The 17,217-nt window shown below is 48.4% G+C and overlaps 1 protein-coding gene across 1 annotated transcript; it reads right to left on the reverse strand.

Annotated features, from left to right (window-relative positions):
- Positions 1 to 9,521: 9,521 nt before the first annotated feature.
- Positions 9,522 to 14,132, reverse strand: LOC148592015 (rho GTPase-activating protein 20-like). The gene is made up of 9 exons (XM_088536231.1): positions 13,936 to 14,132; positions 13,305 to 13,478; positions 12,582 to 12,673; positions 11,946 to 12,112; positions 11,662 to 11,823; positions 11,396 to 11,505; positions 10,733 to 10,928; positions 10,377 to 10,494; positions 9,522 to 10,033 (listed from the first exon to the last, which is right to left on the reverse strand). The coding sequence occupies exons 1-9, from the start codon at positions 14,130 to 14,132 to the stop codon at positions 9,522 to 9,524; spliced, it is 1,728 nt and encodes a 575-aa protein (XP_088392357.1).
- Between the last annotated feature and the right edge of the window lie 3,085 nt (positions 14,133 to 17,217).

Below are 17,217 nucleotides of genomic sequence, written 5' to 3' on the forward strand. Positions count from 1 at the left end.
TATATACAATATTCTTCCTTGTCATTAATTTATCTTAACCTCTGTCACTGCAGGTTAGTTCCTATGAGATATGTATCTATGATGGGTCTGAGTTCAGAGGACAAAACTTTAAGCAATTTCTAAATTTTGTAGGATGTAGCAATATTTATTCAACAGACAAGTCTTGCAAACATTTATGTTGTGATTTAGTGTAGTGTAGTGTTTTGCTGAAGCCTATCTAATTTTGATGAGCTGCTGAACTAGATTCTGAATAAATGTGGTCCTGTGACATCTGAACAAAAGCCCACTGTTAATTCAGGTTTCTGCTCAAATTTCAGCTTGTGGATTCTATGCTGCCTGTTTTCATCACTGATTGCAATTTCAAGTGTAGAGCATGTTATTCAGTTATTGTTCTCAGTTGTGTAGGGTTATCAATCCTGTTAAATTACCACTATACTGTTTCTAAATGCATGTTCAAGCCAACTGTAGCTGTAGCATCCCTACCCAAGTTTCCCCATTTATCCCTACTAATGGTCTAGACTTCTACAGTATGATTCTTTTGCTTTTATAACTCTTTCTCAAAATGTGTTGATCATCTGCAGTCTGAGTGTGCCTGTGGATGACACCCTAAATTCATTTTTCCCTCATGACCTTTTGGACTGCAACATGCCTTGCTGGAATGAAAAATTAATGCATGGCTGAATCTCCAACACATTTTCTTTGACCTCAAAATATATATTTGGGTTGGTGTTCTTGACCTCTTTCAAAGGTAGACTTCAGAAGCACATGACACTGTGGCAATGTAATTTTCCTTTTGTCACATCAAGCCTGTGACTGGATTGTGCTGCTTTTATCTATTGCTTTTGTTTTCCTTGATATTTCACATCAGGGTGCTTTGGGGAAACAGAATTAGGAATAAAAATTGCAGTTTGCATGACAAAAGCTTGGAGGCAAAGCTTGAGAACATGGCTGAACTTTTGACTCAGAATTGCATCCTGAGATTTGCAGATTTTATTGATTATATCTGCCAAGGCAAATGATGCCTTTGAACATCTGACCTGTGAGGCCATTATATATTAGAGTGCTGTCGTCACAAGCTTTTTACTTAAAAGACACCCCACTGCCAGCATTGAATTTTAGCCAATTTCCCCTTCTTTTTGAATACCTAGGCCATTATACTTTTATTTATCCTTTTCTGATGGATGGAGTGGGAGAGAGATGAAGAAAAATATATTCCAGAATAGGGTACAGTAGGTGTCCCATGATGAATCATCCTTCCTGCATATCTACCTCTCCTGAAGTGAGTCATTAGAAGAAGAACATGAGCCTTCTCAAGGGTTAGGCTTTTCTTAGTAAGACAGTCATTTGCTGTATTCTCATGTATGAAAAGATCCATTCTAGCTAAGCTGTTATTGTGCCAACATGAAGTAATTGCTGAGATATTTTAAGAGTTTGTCTAGTGCAAATATAAGGAGGATCCATAGTATTGGTGCTTGGAAAATAAAAAGGAAGCTTACAGTTTACTAAAATACCATCAAATTAATCAATAATCCAAGTTTTGGCTGGTGAGCTATTTATTTGTTAAGAAGCTGAAGTGTTTTGCCTTGTCCCCAGTTGCACAGAGAATAGCTGGAACTAACACATGGTCAGTTTTCCCCCTCAAGATCCCAAGGAGGCTTCAGGCCAGAGACAGTTTCCGACCACAGTGAGAGCTTCCTATTAACGTTTACACTCAGGTAAAGAGGCAGATGGTTGGACAGTTGCTAGGACTGTGAAGTCCTGAGGGCAGTTAGTGATTCAGACCATTTTCTATGCAGGACCATAGGACCCTTACATGATCAATGGGAAGAAGGCATCAAGGTGCTTATACTAGATACCCATAGCTGAAGGATTGAATTGAGTCCCGTGATATATATTTGCTCTAGCCTCCTTTCCTCACTTCCTCAAGCAGTTCATGAAGAAGTGATACTGCTGTCCTCGTGTTTCCTTCATAATGCAAGACTTAGTATACCATATCTTAAAAATATATGTGAGCAGGGGAATGCTTGCACTGAAAAGAGCATCAGCTGTGAATAAATAAACAGCTGAGTGAAAGGTAAGAGCTGCCCTTTGCAGAAGGTATAGAATTGCATGGTGGGGCCTTTAAAAGTCTGCTTTCCCTTTCTCTCTTCCTTTCTCTAGCTGCTACAGTAATCAGAAGCTAAATTCATATTCATAAATACATCTTGGTAACACACGCAGTGAATTCATTAAAGTGAAATGACATGCTCTTGTAGGAGCTCGAATGAGAAATAAGAATTGTTAATGAGCTGAACCCTTTCAATATCCATGCCTTGGCCACGCTGCCTCTGAGCATGGTGGCACAGCTGCTGCAGACCACAACTGCACCAATGAACTAGCAAAGCTGGAGACCAAGGCTATGTTCATACCTGAGTCCTAAACTCATAACTCTGTCAACAACCTCCTGTTTACCTCTGCTCTCCTGTAAGATGAAACTGCAATGTCCAGCTGAGTGGTGGAGTTCACCTGCTAGATTCCATAATGATGCCATTATCCAGCATCCAGTTATCCAGTTCATTGTTGTGTCTATTGAGCACTTAGGGATAAATGACACATCTTGAAGTTGTTTTAGCTCTTCACCCTTCTTCAGGATTATCTAACTGAACATTAAAGAAAACTGTATGACATTCATTTTTTGTCAAGTTGCTGTAGTAATACTGCATGCTACTGCAGCAAGCAGTGAATGGAATATTAATACATTTTGCCATGCTTTCCCCTGAATCTACGTAAATCCTAGGCCTTCTACTTATTCTGTTAGAATCCTGGAATGACAAATGAGGGTATATGTGGAGCAGCAAATGTGGCTCAACATTGTGCTTCCTGCAATCAGTCCTTGGTCATATCATTCCTAATAGTGTAAGAGCAATAGGCCTAATTCTCTGGGCTTTACCGCTTACTTTCCATCCACCTTCACCGTCCCCTCTCTTTTCTTACAAAGAATAGTCTACTCATAGTTCTGGATTCTTCCTTAAGGCAGCAAAACTCAGTTTTCCCTACTCTTCTAAGGCACTGAGAGTTGACTAGGGTCAAAAGCCCTATTTACATTTACACTATGGTTTTGCTGTACTTGCTTGTCCTTCACACTTTTCTTTGTCCTGTCTGCACCCAGAGAGCAGTACTAGGAGTCCCCTAATGCTGTCTTCCAGAACTGTACACACATTTTCAAAAGCTCTCTCTATTTATATCTCTGTAGTACCCAGAGTCCTGGCAGAGGGTAGGACTATTTTTACAGTATGTGCTATATGAGCAGGTCCTTCAAAGAAGGTCTGCCTCGATTCTCTACTGCTGAAACCCATTTTTCTGTCATATTTCCTTCCCAATAAGAAAAGATGAGATACTGAGACAGATATCATCATTCAGTTAGTCAAAATCAGTCTTAAATCACCAGCTGAAGGCTTATCTTGTCTAGCTACAATATGGTAAAACTAACTGCACCTTGTTTTCATTAGGATTACATAGTGATAGGATGGTGTACTGAAGACAGCTGCAAAAACTCATCCTTTTTGAGGTGAAAATGTAGGAATAGTTGAATTCCTTGGAGAAGAACTTTTGTCACATGAAAGTGAACCAGTCAGTGGACTCTGGGGGTAACAAGAGATAACATGTCTTCTTATATATCTAGACATGAGATTAAATCGTTTCGTTGGAGGAAGAGGGAGATCATTACTAGATTCATAGGGACTGCAAAATGGCTTCTCTCTTTCCTCTTATCAGAACTTCCACAAGCTTCATCTATATAAAAAAAAAAAAAGAAAGAAAAGACATTAGAGAACACATTACTTCATAAATTAGTGTGGTACAAGCACGCAGAGAAGTACACCAAACAGGAGCTAGGTGAAGTCCCTCTCTGCTCTAGCCAGACTTTTCAAGGCTAGTCACTGTAATCCCAGAATGGAATCCCTGGATGCCAGATGAGAGTGCGAGTGGAAATCATTGCTCTACAGCTTGATGCTTTATTTTACTTCACTTCTATGGCTTGACTCTCTGCTTTCAGTCTTCTTAAAGACCTCAGCTAGAGCCTGAAGGACCAAGTGGCCCATCTCTACTTGCCCCTCCCTCCTTCCTAATTCAAGTGTGCCTCAATTTAAACACTGCAAATTTTTCTAATAATTTTAAATTTTAGGCTTATTGTGCAGTACTATTAAAATCTTCTGATTTTGATTAATTTAGTCTGTGTTTAACTTTGCCTTATATGCTTTAAACAACAAACTGAACAGAGCATTTGCTACCTTGGACAACCCAGAACTGACTGTTAATAGTTTGTTTTTATTCGTCAGCATTTTATTCCTGAATAGAGCTGAGCAAACAAACAGTATCAGATAATTCATCCATTTAATTTAGTCTTTTTTCTTTTCCATTTTCAGATTCTTTGTTTGCAGGCTTGGATCAGATTCTCAGCTGATCTAAACTGCTATTCCACTGTTGTGTTGTTTGTTTAGTTGTGCTGATTTGTCCCAAATAGACCGGATATTCTGTCTGTATGTAATACATGAATTACCTAGTATTGCTATTCAGGATCCATGAATGCAAACATTTGTACCCATTAGCTAGTTAAGACCTATTCCTTTTGTTTTGAGTTGTGGTTTTCATTATTTGTTCAAACTGCATGTGAATGGTCGTTTAAATCAAGCAGCACTATTTCTGCCCCTATTTTGAACCATATAAATAGAGGGCTTACACTTCTGGCGTAAGTTGTGACCTATGCACTTGTGCGTATTTAAGTCTGAGTTTTGATTATCATTGGGTAACTTTCATGCAAACAACATGCCATTTGCAGTACTTTTAATGGGAAAAAATATTGCAGATAAATATTGCTGAAAAATCAGACAGGATACCATATTCACATCTATTCACCACATCCAAAAGCCTCTAGCTCATTTCTTTCTGTGTAGAGACTAGTAAAATATCATGATATGCACTCAGTTGGGCATATCCTATTCAGTTGCAATCATCTGGTGGATGGGAAAGGAGCTGTGGGGTAAACTTAATGAGAAAAAGAGTATGTGCATAATGTGGAAGAAGGGCCAGACCACATGGGAAGAATGTAGGAACACTGTCAGAGAATGCATGGATGCAACAAGGAAGGCCACAGCCCATTTAGAATTAGAGTTTGCAACAGATGTCAGGGACAGCAGGAAGGGTTTCTACAGATGCATCAGCTGTGAGAGGAAGACTAAGGGAAAATGTGGGTCCTCTGCTGAATGGGGAGGGTGCCTTGGTGATGGAGGATGCAGAGAAGGCAGTCACTAAATTCCTTCTTTGCTTCTGTCTTTACTGCTAAGGCCAGTCCCCATGAACTAGGGAGCCCAGAGACAAGAGAGAACACCGGGAGAGAGGAAGACTTTCCGCTGGTTGACACGGATTGGGTTAGGGATTATTTAGGCAAACTGGACACCCATAAATCAATGGACCCAGACTGGATGCAGCCATGAGTGCTGAGGGACCTGGCACATTTGCCAAGAAAAGGGCACCGCTCATCTTCTTTATTTTTAGAATTTTTATTTTTACAATTATTATTTTTACAATTTGCTTGCCCATGGCCACCTTCCTTTTCCTTTTCTCTTTCCTCTTCGCTTCTTCCTTCCCTCCTTTTTTTTTTTTTTTTTTTTTTTTTTACTCTTGCTATCCTTTCCAGGTTTCCTTTCCTTACTTTTGCATCCCCGTTTCTTTTGTGTCCTTATTCTTCTTTCTCTTTGTCCTGGAGGTTAAGCTCTCTGCAAGCATGTGCTACACACTGGTTGGGACTGCGCCTCTGCGACTGAATGCCACCACAGTCTCTGGTTTTTATTTACCACCAGTCTTTCTGCTTTTTATTTACTTTCCCTTTTGCTTGCTGTTTTTTCTTTCCTCTTTTTTTACATCCATGTTGATTTCCATTATCATTTCCTTTTACTAGCTATCCTGTTTCCTGATTGCTTTCCTCTTGCTTGCTTGCTTGCTCCTTTGCTTTCCATTTTGGTTGGTTTGCCTTGCTTTAGTTTCCTTTTTTCTTCCCTTTAAGTCTCCATTTTTACTTTCTCCTCCTTTTCTTCAACTTTTCAGGTTCCCCTGTCCTTACTTTTCCATTCCTGTTTCTTTTCTCTCTATTTTTTGCTTTGGGTGCTTCTATCTTCCCATTTTTCTCTCCTTTTCTTTTTCTTCTTTTTCTCTTTTGTTTACTTTCCTTTCCCTACTTTTCTTTTGCAGATGTATCTCTCTGGTTTCTTTTTTCTTACTTTTTTTTCCCTCCTGTCTTCCTTCTTTCCTTCATTTTCTCTCTCTTGTTTTTTACTTCCCTTTTTGCTTGCTATCTTTTTATTTCCTCTTTTTTTTCCATCCATGTTGATTTCCATGTTGTTTTCCCTTGCCTTTGTCTCCCTATTTTCTTCCCTTTATGTCTCCATTTTTACTTTCTTCTTTTCTTCCACTTTCCAGGCTTTTCTTTCCATACTTTCCCATTCCTCTTTCTTTTCTGTCTCTTTACATTTGCTTTTTGTTGTTGTTTAAATTGCTTCTGCCTTCGCCTTTTTCTTTTTTCTTCTTGCTTTTATCTCCTTTTTTTTCTTTTCTTTCCCTGCTTCTCTCTCCTAGATGTTTCTCTTTTTTTTTCTTTTTTCTTTCCTCTTGTCTTCCTTCCTTCCTTCATTTTCTTTTTTTTTACTTTCTTTTTTGCTTGCCATTTTTTCTTTCCTTTTTTTTTCTCCACGCATATTGATTTCCCTTATCATTTCCTTTATCTTGGTATCCTATTTCCTGATTGCTTTCTTCTTATGTACTTGCTGGGTTGCTTGCTTGCTTTGCTTTTCCTCTGGATTAGTTTCCCTTGATTTTGTCTCTCTGTTTTCTTTCCTTTATGTGTCCATTTATAGCTTCTTTTTTTTTTGATTCTGCTTTCCAGGTTTCCCTTTCCTTACTTTTCTTCTCCTGTTTCTTTTCTGTCTCTTGCCTTTTTTTTTGTTGTCTCTTTCTTCCCCATTTTCCTCTCTTTTTTTCCCTTGTTTTTCTCCCGTTTATTTTTTCTTTCCCTGCTTTTCTTTCACAGAGTGTTTTGCTTTCGCCTCCTTGTTTCTTTCCCTCTGTCTTCTTATCTCTTTGTCACTTTGCCTTCTGTTTGTCCTTTCTTTTCTCCTCTTTCTCTTCTCCTCTTTCAGTTTCCTGATGGCTTTCCTCCTATTTGCATACTTGGTACTTCTTTGCCTTTCCTTGGGGTTCATATCCCTTGGCTTTATTTCCCTTTTCTCCTTCCTTTATGTCTTTTTTTTAAAAAAAACTTTTTTTCTTCCTTTTCCACATTTCTTTTTTCCTCCTTCCTCTTTCTCCTTTTTCTTTCTCCATTTCCTTTGTCCATTCCTGTTTCTTTTCTGTCTCCTTACCTTTTTCTTTTTTTTTTTTCTTTTGGTTGCTTCTTTATTCCTCATTTTCGCTTTTTCTTGCTTTTGTCTCATTTCTGTTTTCTTTCCCTGCTTTTCTTTCTCATATGTTTCTCTTTGCTTTTGCTTACTTTCTTCTCTTTCTTCTTTCCTCCTTCCTTCCTTCCTTCATTTTCTGGTTTTTATTTACTTTCCTTTTTGGCTTGCCATTTTTTTCTTCCCTCCTTTTTTACATCCATGTTGATTTCCATTATCATTTCCTTTTACTTGCTATCCTGTTTCCTGATTGCTTTTGTCTTGCTTGCTTGCTTACTTGGTGCTTTGCTTTCCATTTCGGTTGGTTTGCCTTGCCTTAGTTTCCTTTTTTCTTCCACTTAAGTCCCCATTTCTGCTTTCTTCTCTTTTTCTTCAACTTTCCAGGTTTCCCTGTCCTTTTCCATTCCTGTTTCTTTTCTCTCTCCTTAGTTCTTCTTTGGTTGCTTATGTCTTCCCCTTTTTCTCTTTTTTTTTCTTGTTTTTCTCTTTTGTCTTTGTTTACTTTCCTTTCCCTGCTTTTTTTTTTTTGCCAGATGTTTCTCTCTGTTTTTTTCTTACTTTTCCTCCTGTCTTCCTTCTTTCCTTCATTTTCTCTCCTTTTTTTTTTCACTTCCCATTTTGCTTTTCCATTACCATTTCCTTTGTCTTGTTATCCTGTTTCCTGATTGCTTCCTCTTGTGTACTTACTGGCTTGCTTGTTTGCTTGCTTTTCTGCTTTCTCTTTCAGTTGGTTTTCCTTGCCTTTGTCTCCTTGTTTTCTTCCCTTTATGTCTCCATTTTTACTTTCTTCTTCTTTTCTTCCACTTTCCAGGATTTTCTTTCCATACCTTCCCATTCCTTTCTTTTCTGTCTCTTTACTTTTGTTTTTTATTGTTGTCGTTCAGATTGTTTCTGCCTTCTGCATTTCGCCTCCTTTTTCTTGCTTTTCTCTAGCCTTTTTTTTTTGTTTTCTTTCCATTCTCTGTTTTTCTTTCCTAGATGTTTCTCTTTGATTTTTTTCTTACTTTTTTTCTTTCCTTCCTTCATTTTCTCTATCTTTTTTTAACTTTCTTTTTTGCTTGCCATTTTTTCTTTCCCCCCCTTTTTTTTCCACGCATGTTGATTTCCATTATTGTTTCCTTTATCTTGGTATCCCATTTCCCGATTGCTTTCCTCTTACGTACTTACTGGCTTGCTGGCTTGCTTGCTTTGCTTTCCCTTGGGAGAAACTTTGTGTTTTCTTTCCTTTATGTGTCCATTTTTACCTTCTTCTTTTTTGATTCTGCTTTCCAGGATTCCCTTTCCTTACTTTTCTTCTTCTCCTGTGTTTTTTCTGTCCCTTACCTTTTTTCTTCTCTTTCTTTCCCATTTTTCTCTCCTTTTTTTTTCTTGCTTTTCTCTCTTTCTGTTTTTATTTTTTCTTTTCCTGCGTTCCTTTCACAGAGTATTTCCTTTTACTTTCACCTCCCTCTTTCTTTTTTTTCTGTCTTCTTTATTTTTGTCACTTTGCTTTCTTTTTGTCCTTCTTTCTTTTCTCCTCTTTCAGTTTCCTGATGGCTTTCCTCCTGTTTGCATGCTTGGTGCTTCTTTGCCTTCCCTTGGGGTTCATATGCCTTGGCTTTATTTCCTTTTTCTCCTTCCTTTATGTCTACTTTTTTTTTCTTTTAACTTCCTTTTCCACATTTCTTTTTTCCTCCTTCTTTCTCCCTTTTTTTTCTCTATTTACTTTCTTCTCTTTTCTTTCTTCCCATTAAGTCTCCTCTTTCTTTTCCTTCCCTTTTCATCTCCTTTGCTCCTCGTTCCTCGTATTTCCTTTTCTTTTGGACTCCAATATGGGAGTCCAAAATGTTTCCATGCCGAGATGTTTCCAGCAGCAGATCACAAGGGTTACGTTTTTGGTTACAATTACAGGGGTCACAGTTCTGATGTTTTCTTGCCTCTGAGGGACACCCCTGAAGCTCCTCTTCCTCCTCCTTCCCCTTTCCCCTCATCCTGCCCCGATGTGTCTAATCTCAGGCCCTGGCGACGCTCTTGGCTTCCCCGATGCAGGCCCATGGCCCCCCGGGCTCTGATGTCCGTGTCCCACGTGCAGCGGGCGAGAGCCTGGCTGGTGGCTGCCTACATGTTCTGGGTGTCCCACCAGCAGCAGGGGGGCATGGAGGCAGGCCGCAGGGACATGGTGGAGGGACGCTGCTGGAAGGACAAGGCGCTGTCCAGGGAGCGCCTGGAGGAGGCCTGGGGAGGAGCGACGTGGGAGAACGGGGCAGGCAGCATTGCAGGGTGTCTCTGCAGGGCCTCGTGCTCCAGGCAGGGCTCTTGCTGCCCAGCAGCAACGCTGTCTGCCCTGCTGCTCCACTTCTGGTAGCTTCTGCTACCCTCTGACCACTTCGGGGTGGACAGGACTGGCACTGAGTAGCTCCTCTCCTTTGCGCCATGATTGATTTCCCGGGAAGCAGGCAGTGGAGGGGCAGAGGCACACACTGCGTAAGTCCTGCTGCTGCTGGGGCTTCTCCCACGGAGCTGCTGCTCCTCCTGCTGCTGCTGCCCCTCAGAGCCTGGGAGAACGCAGGGTGCCTCAGGCGCGGGGCTGGGGCTGGCCAAAGAATCTTCCTGAGCAGCCCCAGGGTGTCCTGTGGGCAGAAAGAGCCTCTTAGCTGCTTCTGAGTGGCTCCCTGCAGGAAAAGGGGGCTTTGCCTGTGGGACTACACAGACCCCAGAGGATGGCAAGCTGCAACCTCAGCCCTTATGGAGGGGAGGAGCAGTTCAGGACACACAAGAGCCCCCGGGACCAATAGCCCACGTGGGCAGAGGGCAGTTCCAGCCCATAGTGAGCAATGCTGCAAAGAGCTGAGCTCTACCAGGGTGTAACATCAGGAAGCCTTGTGTGGAGTGAGCACTGTCCTTGCCACCTCCTGACAAGTGCTGCCAGCTAAAGAACTTAGCCAGGAGCCATTGACCCCTCTGCACACAGACCTGCGGAGCCGCCGGTGACCTCCGAGGGCTGCTCTGCAGAGGGGCTGCCAGGAAAGGCCACGTCCTCCCCAAATATGACAGTGTAGTTCTCAATAAGGACCTCCACCAGCACCGCCACCTGCACACAGAAACCATGGGCATCAGGCAAAGGGTTCCAAAGGCATCAGCAGTGTTTGCTGCTCCCCACTGATGGCTCCGTCCCCAGGGCTGTAGCTCCACGACTGCAGCTGCAGGAAGAGCTCTGCCTGTCGGCTTGCGCATTGCCGAGCGGAGGTGGCTTTTGCAAAGACCGTGGGATGTGAGGGCCTGGCTCAGCTGTGGCCAATCCAGGAAGCTCTGTGGCATCTTCCACATACCTTGCTGTTCATCTCCACTTGCAGCTGGAGAGGCAAGGTGCTGTCCTGGCCTGGGCCCAGCATGCTGGGCCCAATGCAGATGGCCAGGTTCTTGGAGGTCATCTTGTTCTCTGCAGCGCTCTGGCTGATGTGCTTGAGCAGGGCAAGCAAGTTCTTCAGCAAGAGCTGATTCGATGGCGGCAGCTGCTCAGCCACCCTGCGTGAACACAAACACAAGGGCCCTGACGTGAGGAGGCAGTGCCCGCTGCTTCTGCCTGCGAGCAAGGAGTCTCAAGGAAACTCCCACAAACGGTGCGTCCTCCACAGAGAGCAAGGCCCCTGCTTTCTCTCACTGCTTTACACATGTCCTGGGGGGAAACCTCCAACGGCAGTTGAGCGGCCACTTAAGTGCAAGAGCGGCAAGGCCAAGAGCTTGACTCAAAGGCCAGTGTCTCAGCAAGGTGCTGGACCTTCAGGACATGGCAGCGTGAGGAATGGGGAGCTTGTCAGCACATGGTGGGCTGGCAGGCTTTGCAAAGGCCCATGAAAGCCTGGGGTTCTCTTGTACACTATCGGCACTAGCTCACAGCAACGATGGGTCCTTGCAGGAGCCTGCCCATTGCCAGAGAAGGCCTCGAGCTCTCCCAGACACCCCTGAACACTGGCACTGTCCACAACACTTACTCTTTCAGCTCTTGCATCTGCTCCTCCTTGCTTGCCTTAGCCAGAGCCTGCATCCACCTCTCGTACAGGGAGGCCGAGAGCAGCGTGGAGGGGATGTTACGAAGGAAATCCTACAAGACCAGAGTATGGAGATGAGGCTCTGGACATGAGCCCTGAGCCCACAGGGAGCATCCCTGACACTTGGGCTCCCCAGGAGGCAACAGCTTTGAGCTCCTGTTCTCCAAGGGGAACAAGGAGGATGAGGAGGAGGAGGGGAAGGAGTTCACCTTTAAGAGAGCAGCCAGGAGGTGCACTGGCTGGCTCTCCAGCTCCACGCTGCCTCCCGTATCGAGGGCTTCCCTGAGCTGCCGACGATCCCGCTCGCTGGCAGCGATCCGGAAAATGCCCTCGGCGGCGGGTCCCTCCCTGTACAAGATGTCCAGGAGGTCCTGCCGGCAGAAGCAAACACAAGGGATCCTGGAGTGCACAAAGGCCGCTAGTGATGGGAGCTGGGCCTTGCCGCAGAGCAGCGCGTGCGCAGGCCAAGTCCCCAGGGGCCCGGCTGCCCTACCTGGACTGGCTGGGGCAGGCTCCCCTCTGCCCCACAAAGCCTGTCCAGGGGCTGCCCGAAGAGAAGGCTCCGGGCAACCGGCACCTCCTGGTGCTTCCCGCTGGCCGAGCTGCGGTGCCCAGCAAACAGCCAGGGGATGGACCTCCTCTTCTGGGGAGGTCCACGAGCTGCCGGGGAGAGGAAAGCGAGCGTCAGGCTCCAGCAGCAGGAGCAGCGCTGTGTGCGTGCAGGGCGCTGAGGGAGAGGGCAGCTGCCCCGCTGCTCTGCCCAGCTCACTCACCGGGCGCAGGGCAGGGTCCCTCCTGAGGAGCTGCGAGGACCTCGGCAGCTCCTTGTGTGGGACCAGCCTGCAAGAAACGGCCCCAGGTCACGGATTTGCCCCCAGCAACAGCCACGGCTGCAGGGGCCAGGCCGAGCCAGCCCTGCAGCCCACAGCCCCCGGGCGCCTTGGGGGGCTACTGGGTGCCGAGAGGCTGCAGCCCCTGGGCACAGGGTGCCCAAACGTGGCCCCGGGCAGGGACTGCCCTCCCGGGCTGCCTCCAGCCTGCGCAGCTCCTCCCCGGCTGCCCCACTGGGCAGCGGCCGCTGTCCCCAGCCCTGCAGCCCCTGACACCTCCCCTCCACAAACACAGATACCTGCTGGCAGCACCCGCAAGGGCCAGGGCAGCGGGAGCAGCCGCTCACCGCTGCCGAAATCAGCGCCTCCACGGTCCGGGCGCTCAGCGACGCTGACTGCGCAAGAGAGCAGAGGGTCAGCGGGAGCCGCTGGGCGCAGGGGCTCTTCCCCGAAGGCCTGGGCACTCGGGGAGCAGCGGGAAGCCCAGGGGCACTTACGGGACCGTGGGCGCTGATGGCCTCCCTGAGGAGCCGCTCAAACGAGGCCAGGCGGGTGACGCGGGCCCCCTGGTCTCCCGGGCTCCTGCTGGGCACAGGGCAGCCCCCAGGGCAGAGCTGGGTCACTGCCCGGCTCTCTGCTCGCTGCACGCACAGCAGCGCAGCCCCTCCAGCCACCCTCCCCTGCAGACCTGCCCGCAGCGCTGGCCCGCGGGCAGCACCGCTCTGCACGGCCCCGGCGCTGCTGCCTGCGCCCCCTCCGCGTGCGCAGGGCCCAGGGCAGCTCTGCCCAGGAGCTCCCTGCGCCCCACCACAGCTCCCCGGCAGCTCTGCAGCACCGGCAGCCTGGACACCCAGCGCCGCCAGCGGCATCACTGCCCGCAGGCCTCACCTGAGCATGGCGCCGAGCCACTGCTCCTTCACCTCCTGCGACCTGCAGCCCACGGGAGAGAGAAGGCTCAGGGCCCATCCTCCTCCTCCTCCCGCTGCTCTGCAGAGCCACAGCTCCCCAGGCCCCACACTCACCCGAATGTGACCACGCAGCTGCTGCTGGGCCACACGAGGAGGAGGCTGTTGGCGCATTTCAGGCCAAAAGCCTCCTCCTCCTCTTCCCCTCCATGAGCCGCCTCCTCCTTCCCGCAGAGCACCCAGAGCTCACTCAGGGGCACCCGGTGCTTGAGCGGGAAGGAGCCGCCAAGTCTGCGGGAGGAAGAGCAGGGAGCCCCTTGGAGGTGGTGTCCTGGGGGCAGCCCCAGTGCAGAGCCATTGCCCACGGCAGAGCCTTGGGGCGGCCACCCCGAGCCTCGGGAGCAGCAGGGTGCGCAGGGGCTGCGCATGAGGATGGCACATCCAGGAGCCAGCCCCTTTCCTCCCACACCACCCTGCATTCAAGGGCAAGCGCGTCCCTCCTCGCAGCACAGGGACACCCGTGCAGGGGGCTGCAGGTCATTTCGAGCACAAGAGCTCGTCAGGAGCCTGGGCATCCACACATAGCACAGGCTGCGAGGCCAGGAGGAAGGGGCCCCTCCAACGGCCCCTCCAAGGACCTTTGGGCTCCTCGAGGCTCCAGGGGAAGCAGGAGCGGGCAGGAGTGGGGCCTGGGGCTGCTGGCAGGGGCAGTGGTCTGGGCCAGGAGGGCAGAGGTCCTTGTGCTTACTTGAATTTGGCGAAGGCGACGGCGTCGGGGAAGAGCAGGAGGTGCCTTCCCTGCGTGCGCTGGTGCCGCGTCACCAGAGCACGCTCAACCAGCAGGAGCTGGGAGCTCCTGGGAGCGGAGCCAGGGGCCCCGGGCCAGGCCTGCGAGCTGGGAGCGGGGCCGGCAGAGCCCCGCACACCGCAGCACGTCTGCCCCATGGCGCTGCCGAGGGCCAGGTGACAAGGCCGAGCAGCTCCAGGAGCCGAGCAGGCCTGGGAAAACTGGGACCGCTGTCCCCGTGCTCTGCTGTGCCGCTCAGCTGGGAGCCCACGTCTCCCTGCTCTCTCGCGCTGGCACAGCTGCGCACTGGGGCACGGGTGGGCGCTGGTGGCCAAGGCCACCTCCGTGTCACTGACGCACAATGTGATGCGCCAGCCATGCTGTGATGCGCTGGTGGGCAGGGACTGTGGGGGCACAGGGCAGCCTGCCTGCGTGGCTGCAACGTGCCCTCCAGCCCTCCAGCCCAGGGCTGGAGTTGTCAAGTAGGACCAAGGCCCACATGGTGCCCCCAAAATGCCAAGTTTCACACCTCCTCTCAGCCTCCTCTCCGGGTGTCTAAACGTGGCAGGAACATAGGAAAAGGCAATCCCGTCTCCAAGCACACTGAAGGAAGGAGTTTAGGGAAAAATTCTCTTGTCTAAACAGCAGGACTGCTCTCCACTAGTGATGCAGTAGGAAAGTCCTTGCGTTGCCTGGGGATACCACAAAGGCCTGCAGACACCACCCTGCAGGCAGCAACATCCCACCTTGACTCGGTCCATGCCAGGGCTCTGCAGAAAGATTCAAATGCAGAGAGGCTCACGGGAATGCCTGCATGCAGACACTGAAATAGAAGTAGCCGTGTGTGCAGGCTACACCTCAGCCCCACTCCAAATGCCTTTAAACCCTGCAGGGATGTTCTTTCCCTCAATCTTCACTGGTGCTTGGTTCTTAAGGAGATACCCAAGTCCTTTTGGTGCAGTTTGCTCTCCTAAATCAAGTGCCTGACATATGTATGGCCAAAGAAGAGATTGCACCTCACTGGTTGAGAAGGATGTGTTTCTCCAGGAGGTACTGTGCCACTGCATAGGGCACGAGAGGGAAGAGGTTTGCTAGGAAGCTGCTTGATATTCAAGGATCCCCACCGCCAAGCCTACTCAAGACAAAAGTACATTCGAGTTTGTCTCGAATCATCAGAGATCATTAGGGAAACAGGTGATAAGGAAGGCGATGGCTTGCCATGCCACTCATAGCTGCCTAACTCCAGCGCACATCGGGTGCCCAACTCAAATGCCTTTATGGAAACACACACAGTATGGGGAATAAACACAAGGGATTGGAGATGCGTGTGCAATTGCAGGGCCGTGATTTCACTGCACTTACTGAGACGTGGTGGGACAGCTCTCATGACTGGAACGTGGACAATGATGGCTTTAGGTGTTTAGGAAGGACAGGTCAGGAAGGCAAGGTGATGGTGTTGCCCTTTACATGAGAGAGCAACTGGAATGCATGGAGCTCTGCCTACGGGAGGACAAAGCAGAGATCAAGACCCTGTGGGTGAGGATCAACGGACAAACCAACAGGGACAACACTGCAGTGGGTGTTTACTACAGGCCTCCTGACCAGGAAGAGGAAGTGCATGAGGCCTTCTGCAGGTAGCTGTAAGAAGCCTCGTGATCACAGGCCCTGGTCTTTAGGGGGGACTTCAACCACCCTGAGGGCTGCTGGGATAACCACTCCTCTAGGAACAGGCAGTCCAGGAGGTTCCTTCAGAACATTGCAGATAACTTCTTGATGCAGGTGGTTGATGAGTCAACAGGGGAGGGGCACTGCTAGATCTGATACTAATGAGCAGGGATGGTCTAGTGGGAAATGTGAGAGTGGGGGCAGTCTTGGCTGCAGTGACCATGAAACATAGGAATTCATGTTCCCGCAAGGAGGAAGCTGGGCAAGAAGCAGGATTGCAGCCCTGGACTTCAAGAGAGCCAACTTTGACTTCTTCAGAGACCTCCTTGGAGGAATCCCCTGGGCCAGGGTCCTAGAAGGACAGGGGCTCCAGGAGAGTTGGCTATTATTCAAGCACCGCTTTCTCCAAGCTCAGGACTGGTGCATTCCTACAAGAATGAAATTGAGCAAGGCGGGCAGGAGACCTGTGCGGATGGGCAAGGAGCTCTTGGGTAAACTTACTGAGAAAAATAGTATGTACGTAATGTGGGAGAAGGACCAGGCCACATGGGGAGAATATAGGAACATCGTCAGAGAATACATGGATGCAACAAGGAAGGCCAAGACCTTCCATTGGCCAATTCCATTTGTAATTAGAGTTTGCAACAGATGTCAGGGACAGAAAGAAGGGCTTCTACAAATGCATCAGCTGTGAAAGGAAGACTAGGGAAAATGTGGGTCCCCTGCTGAATGGGGAGAGTGCCTTGGTGATGGAGGATGCAGAGAAGGCAGAGTCACTAAATGCCTTCTTTGCTTCTGTGTTTACTGCCAAGGCCAGTCCCCATGAACTACGGAGTCCAGAGACAAGAAAGAGAATCAGGAGAGAGGAAGACTTTCTGCTGGTCCAAGAGAATTGGGTTAGGGATTATTTAGGCAAATTGGACCCCCATAAATCTATGGGCCCAGATGGGATGCACCCAAGAGTGCTGAGAGAAGTGGCGGAGGTTATTGCTCAGCCTCTCTCCATCATCTTTGAGAGGTCATGGAGAGCAAGGGTGGTGCCGGAGGACTGGAAGAAACCAGTGTCACTCCAGTCTTCAAAAAGGGCAAGAGGGAGGAGCTGACAGGTCAGTCAGCCTCACCTCTGTCCCTGGAAAGGTGACATTGCAGGTCATCTTAGAGACCATCTCTGGGCATTGGAAGGAAAAGAAGGTGATCAGGAGTAGTCAGCATGGATTCACCAAGGGGAAGTCGTGTTTGACGAACCTGATAGCCTTCTACGATGGGATGACTGGCTGAATGGATGGTGGGAGAGCTGTGGATGTTGTCTACGTTGACTTTAGCAAGGCTTTTGACACAGTGTCCAATAACATCTTTATAGGGAAGCTCAGGAAGTGTGGGTTAGATGACTGGACAGTGAGGTGGATTGAGAAGTGGCTGGATGGCAGAGCTCAGAGGATGGTGTCAAAGAGGGCTGAGCCTAGTTGGAGCCTGTGGCCAGTGGTGTCCCACGGCCCAATGCTGTTCAGCTTGTTCATCAATGACTTGGATGAGGGCATAGAGTGTACCCTGAGCAAGTTTGCAGATGATACTAAACTG

Source organism: Tinamus guttatus, unplaced genomic scaffold (genome assembly GCF_059628265.1).
Source record: "Tinamus guttatus ecotype Peru unplaced genomic scaffold, ASM5962826v1 Tinamus_guttatus_pri_ptg000653l, whole genome shotgun sequence".
NCBI lineage: Eukaryota > Metazoa > Chordata > Aves > Tinamiformes > Tinamidae > Tinamus > Tinamus guttatus.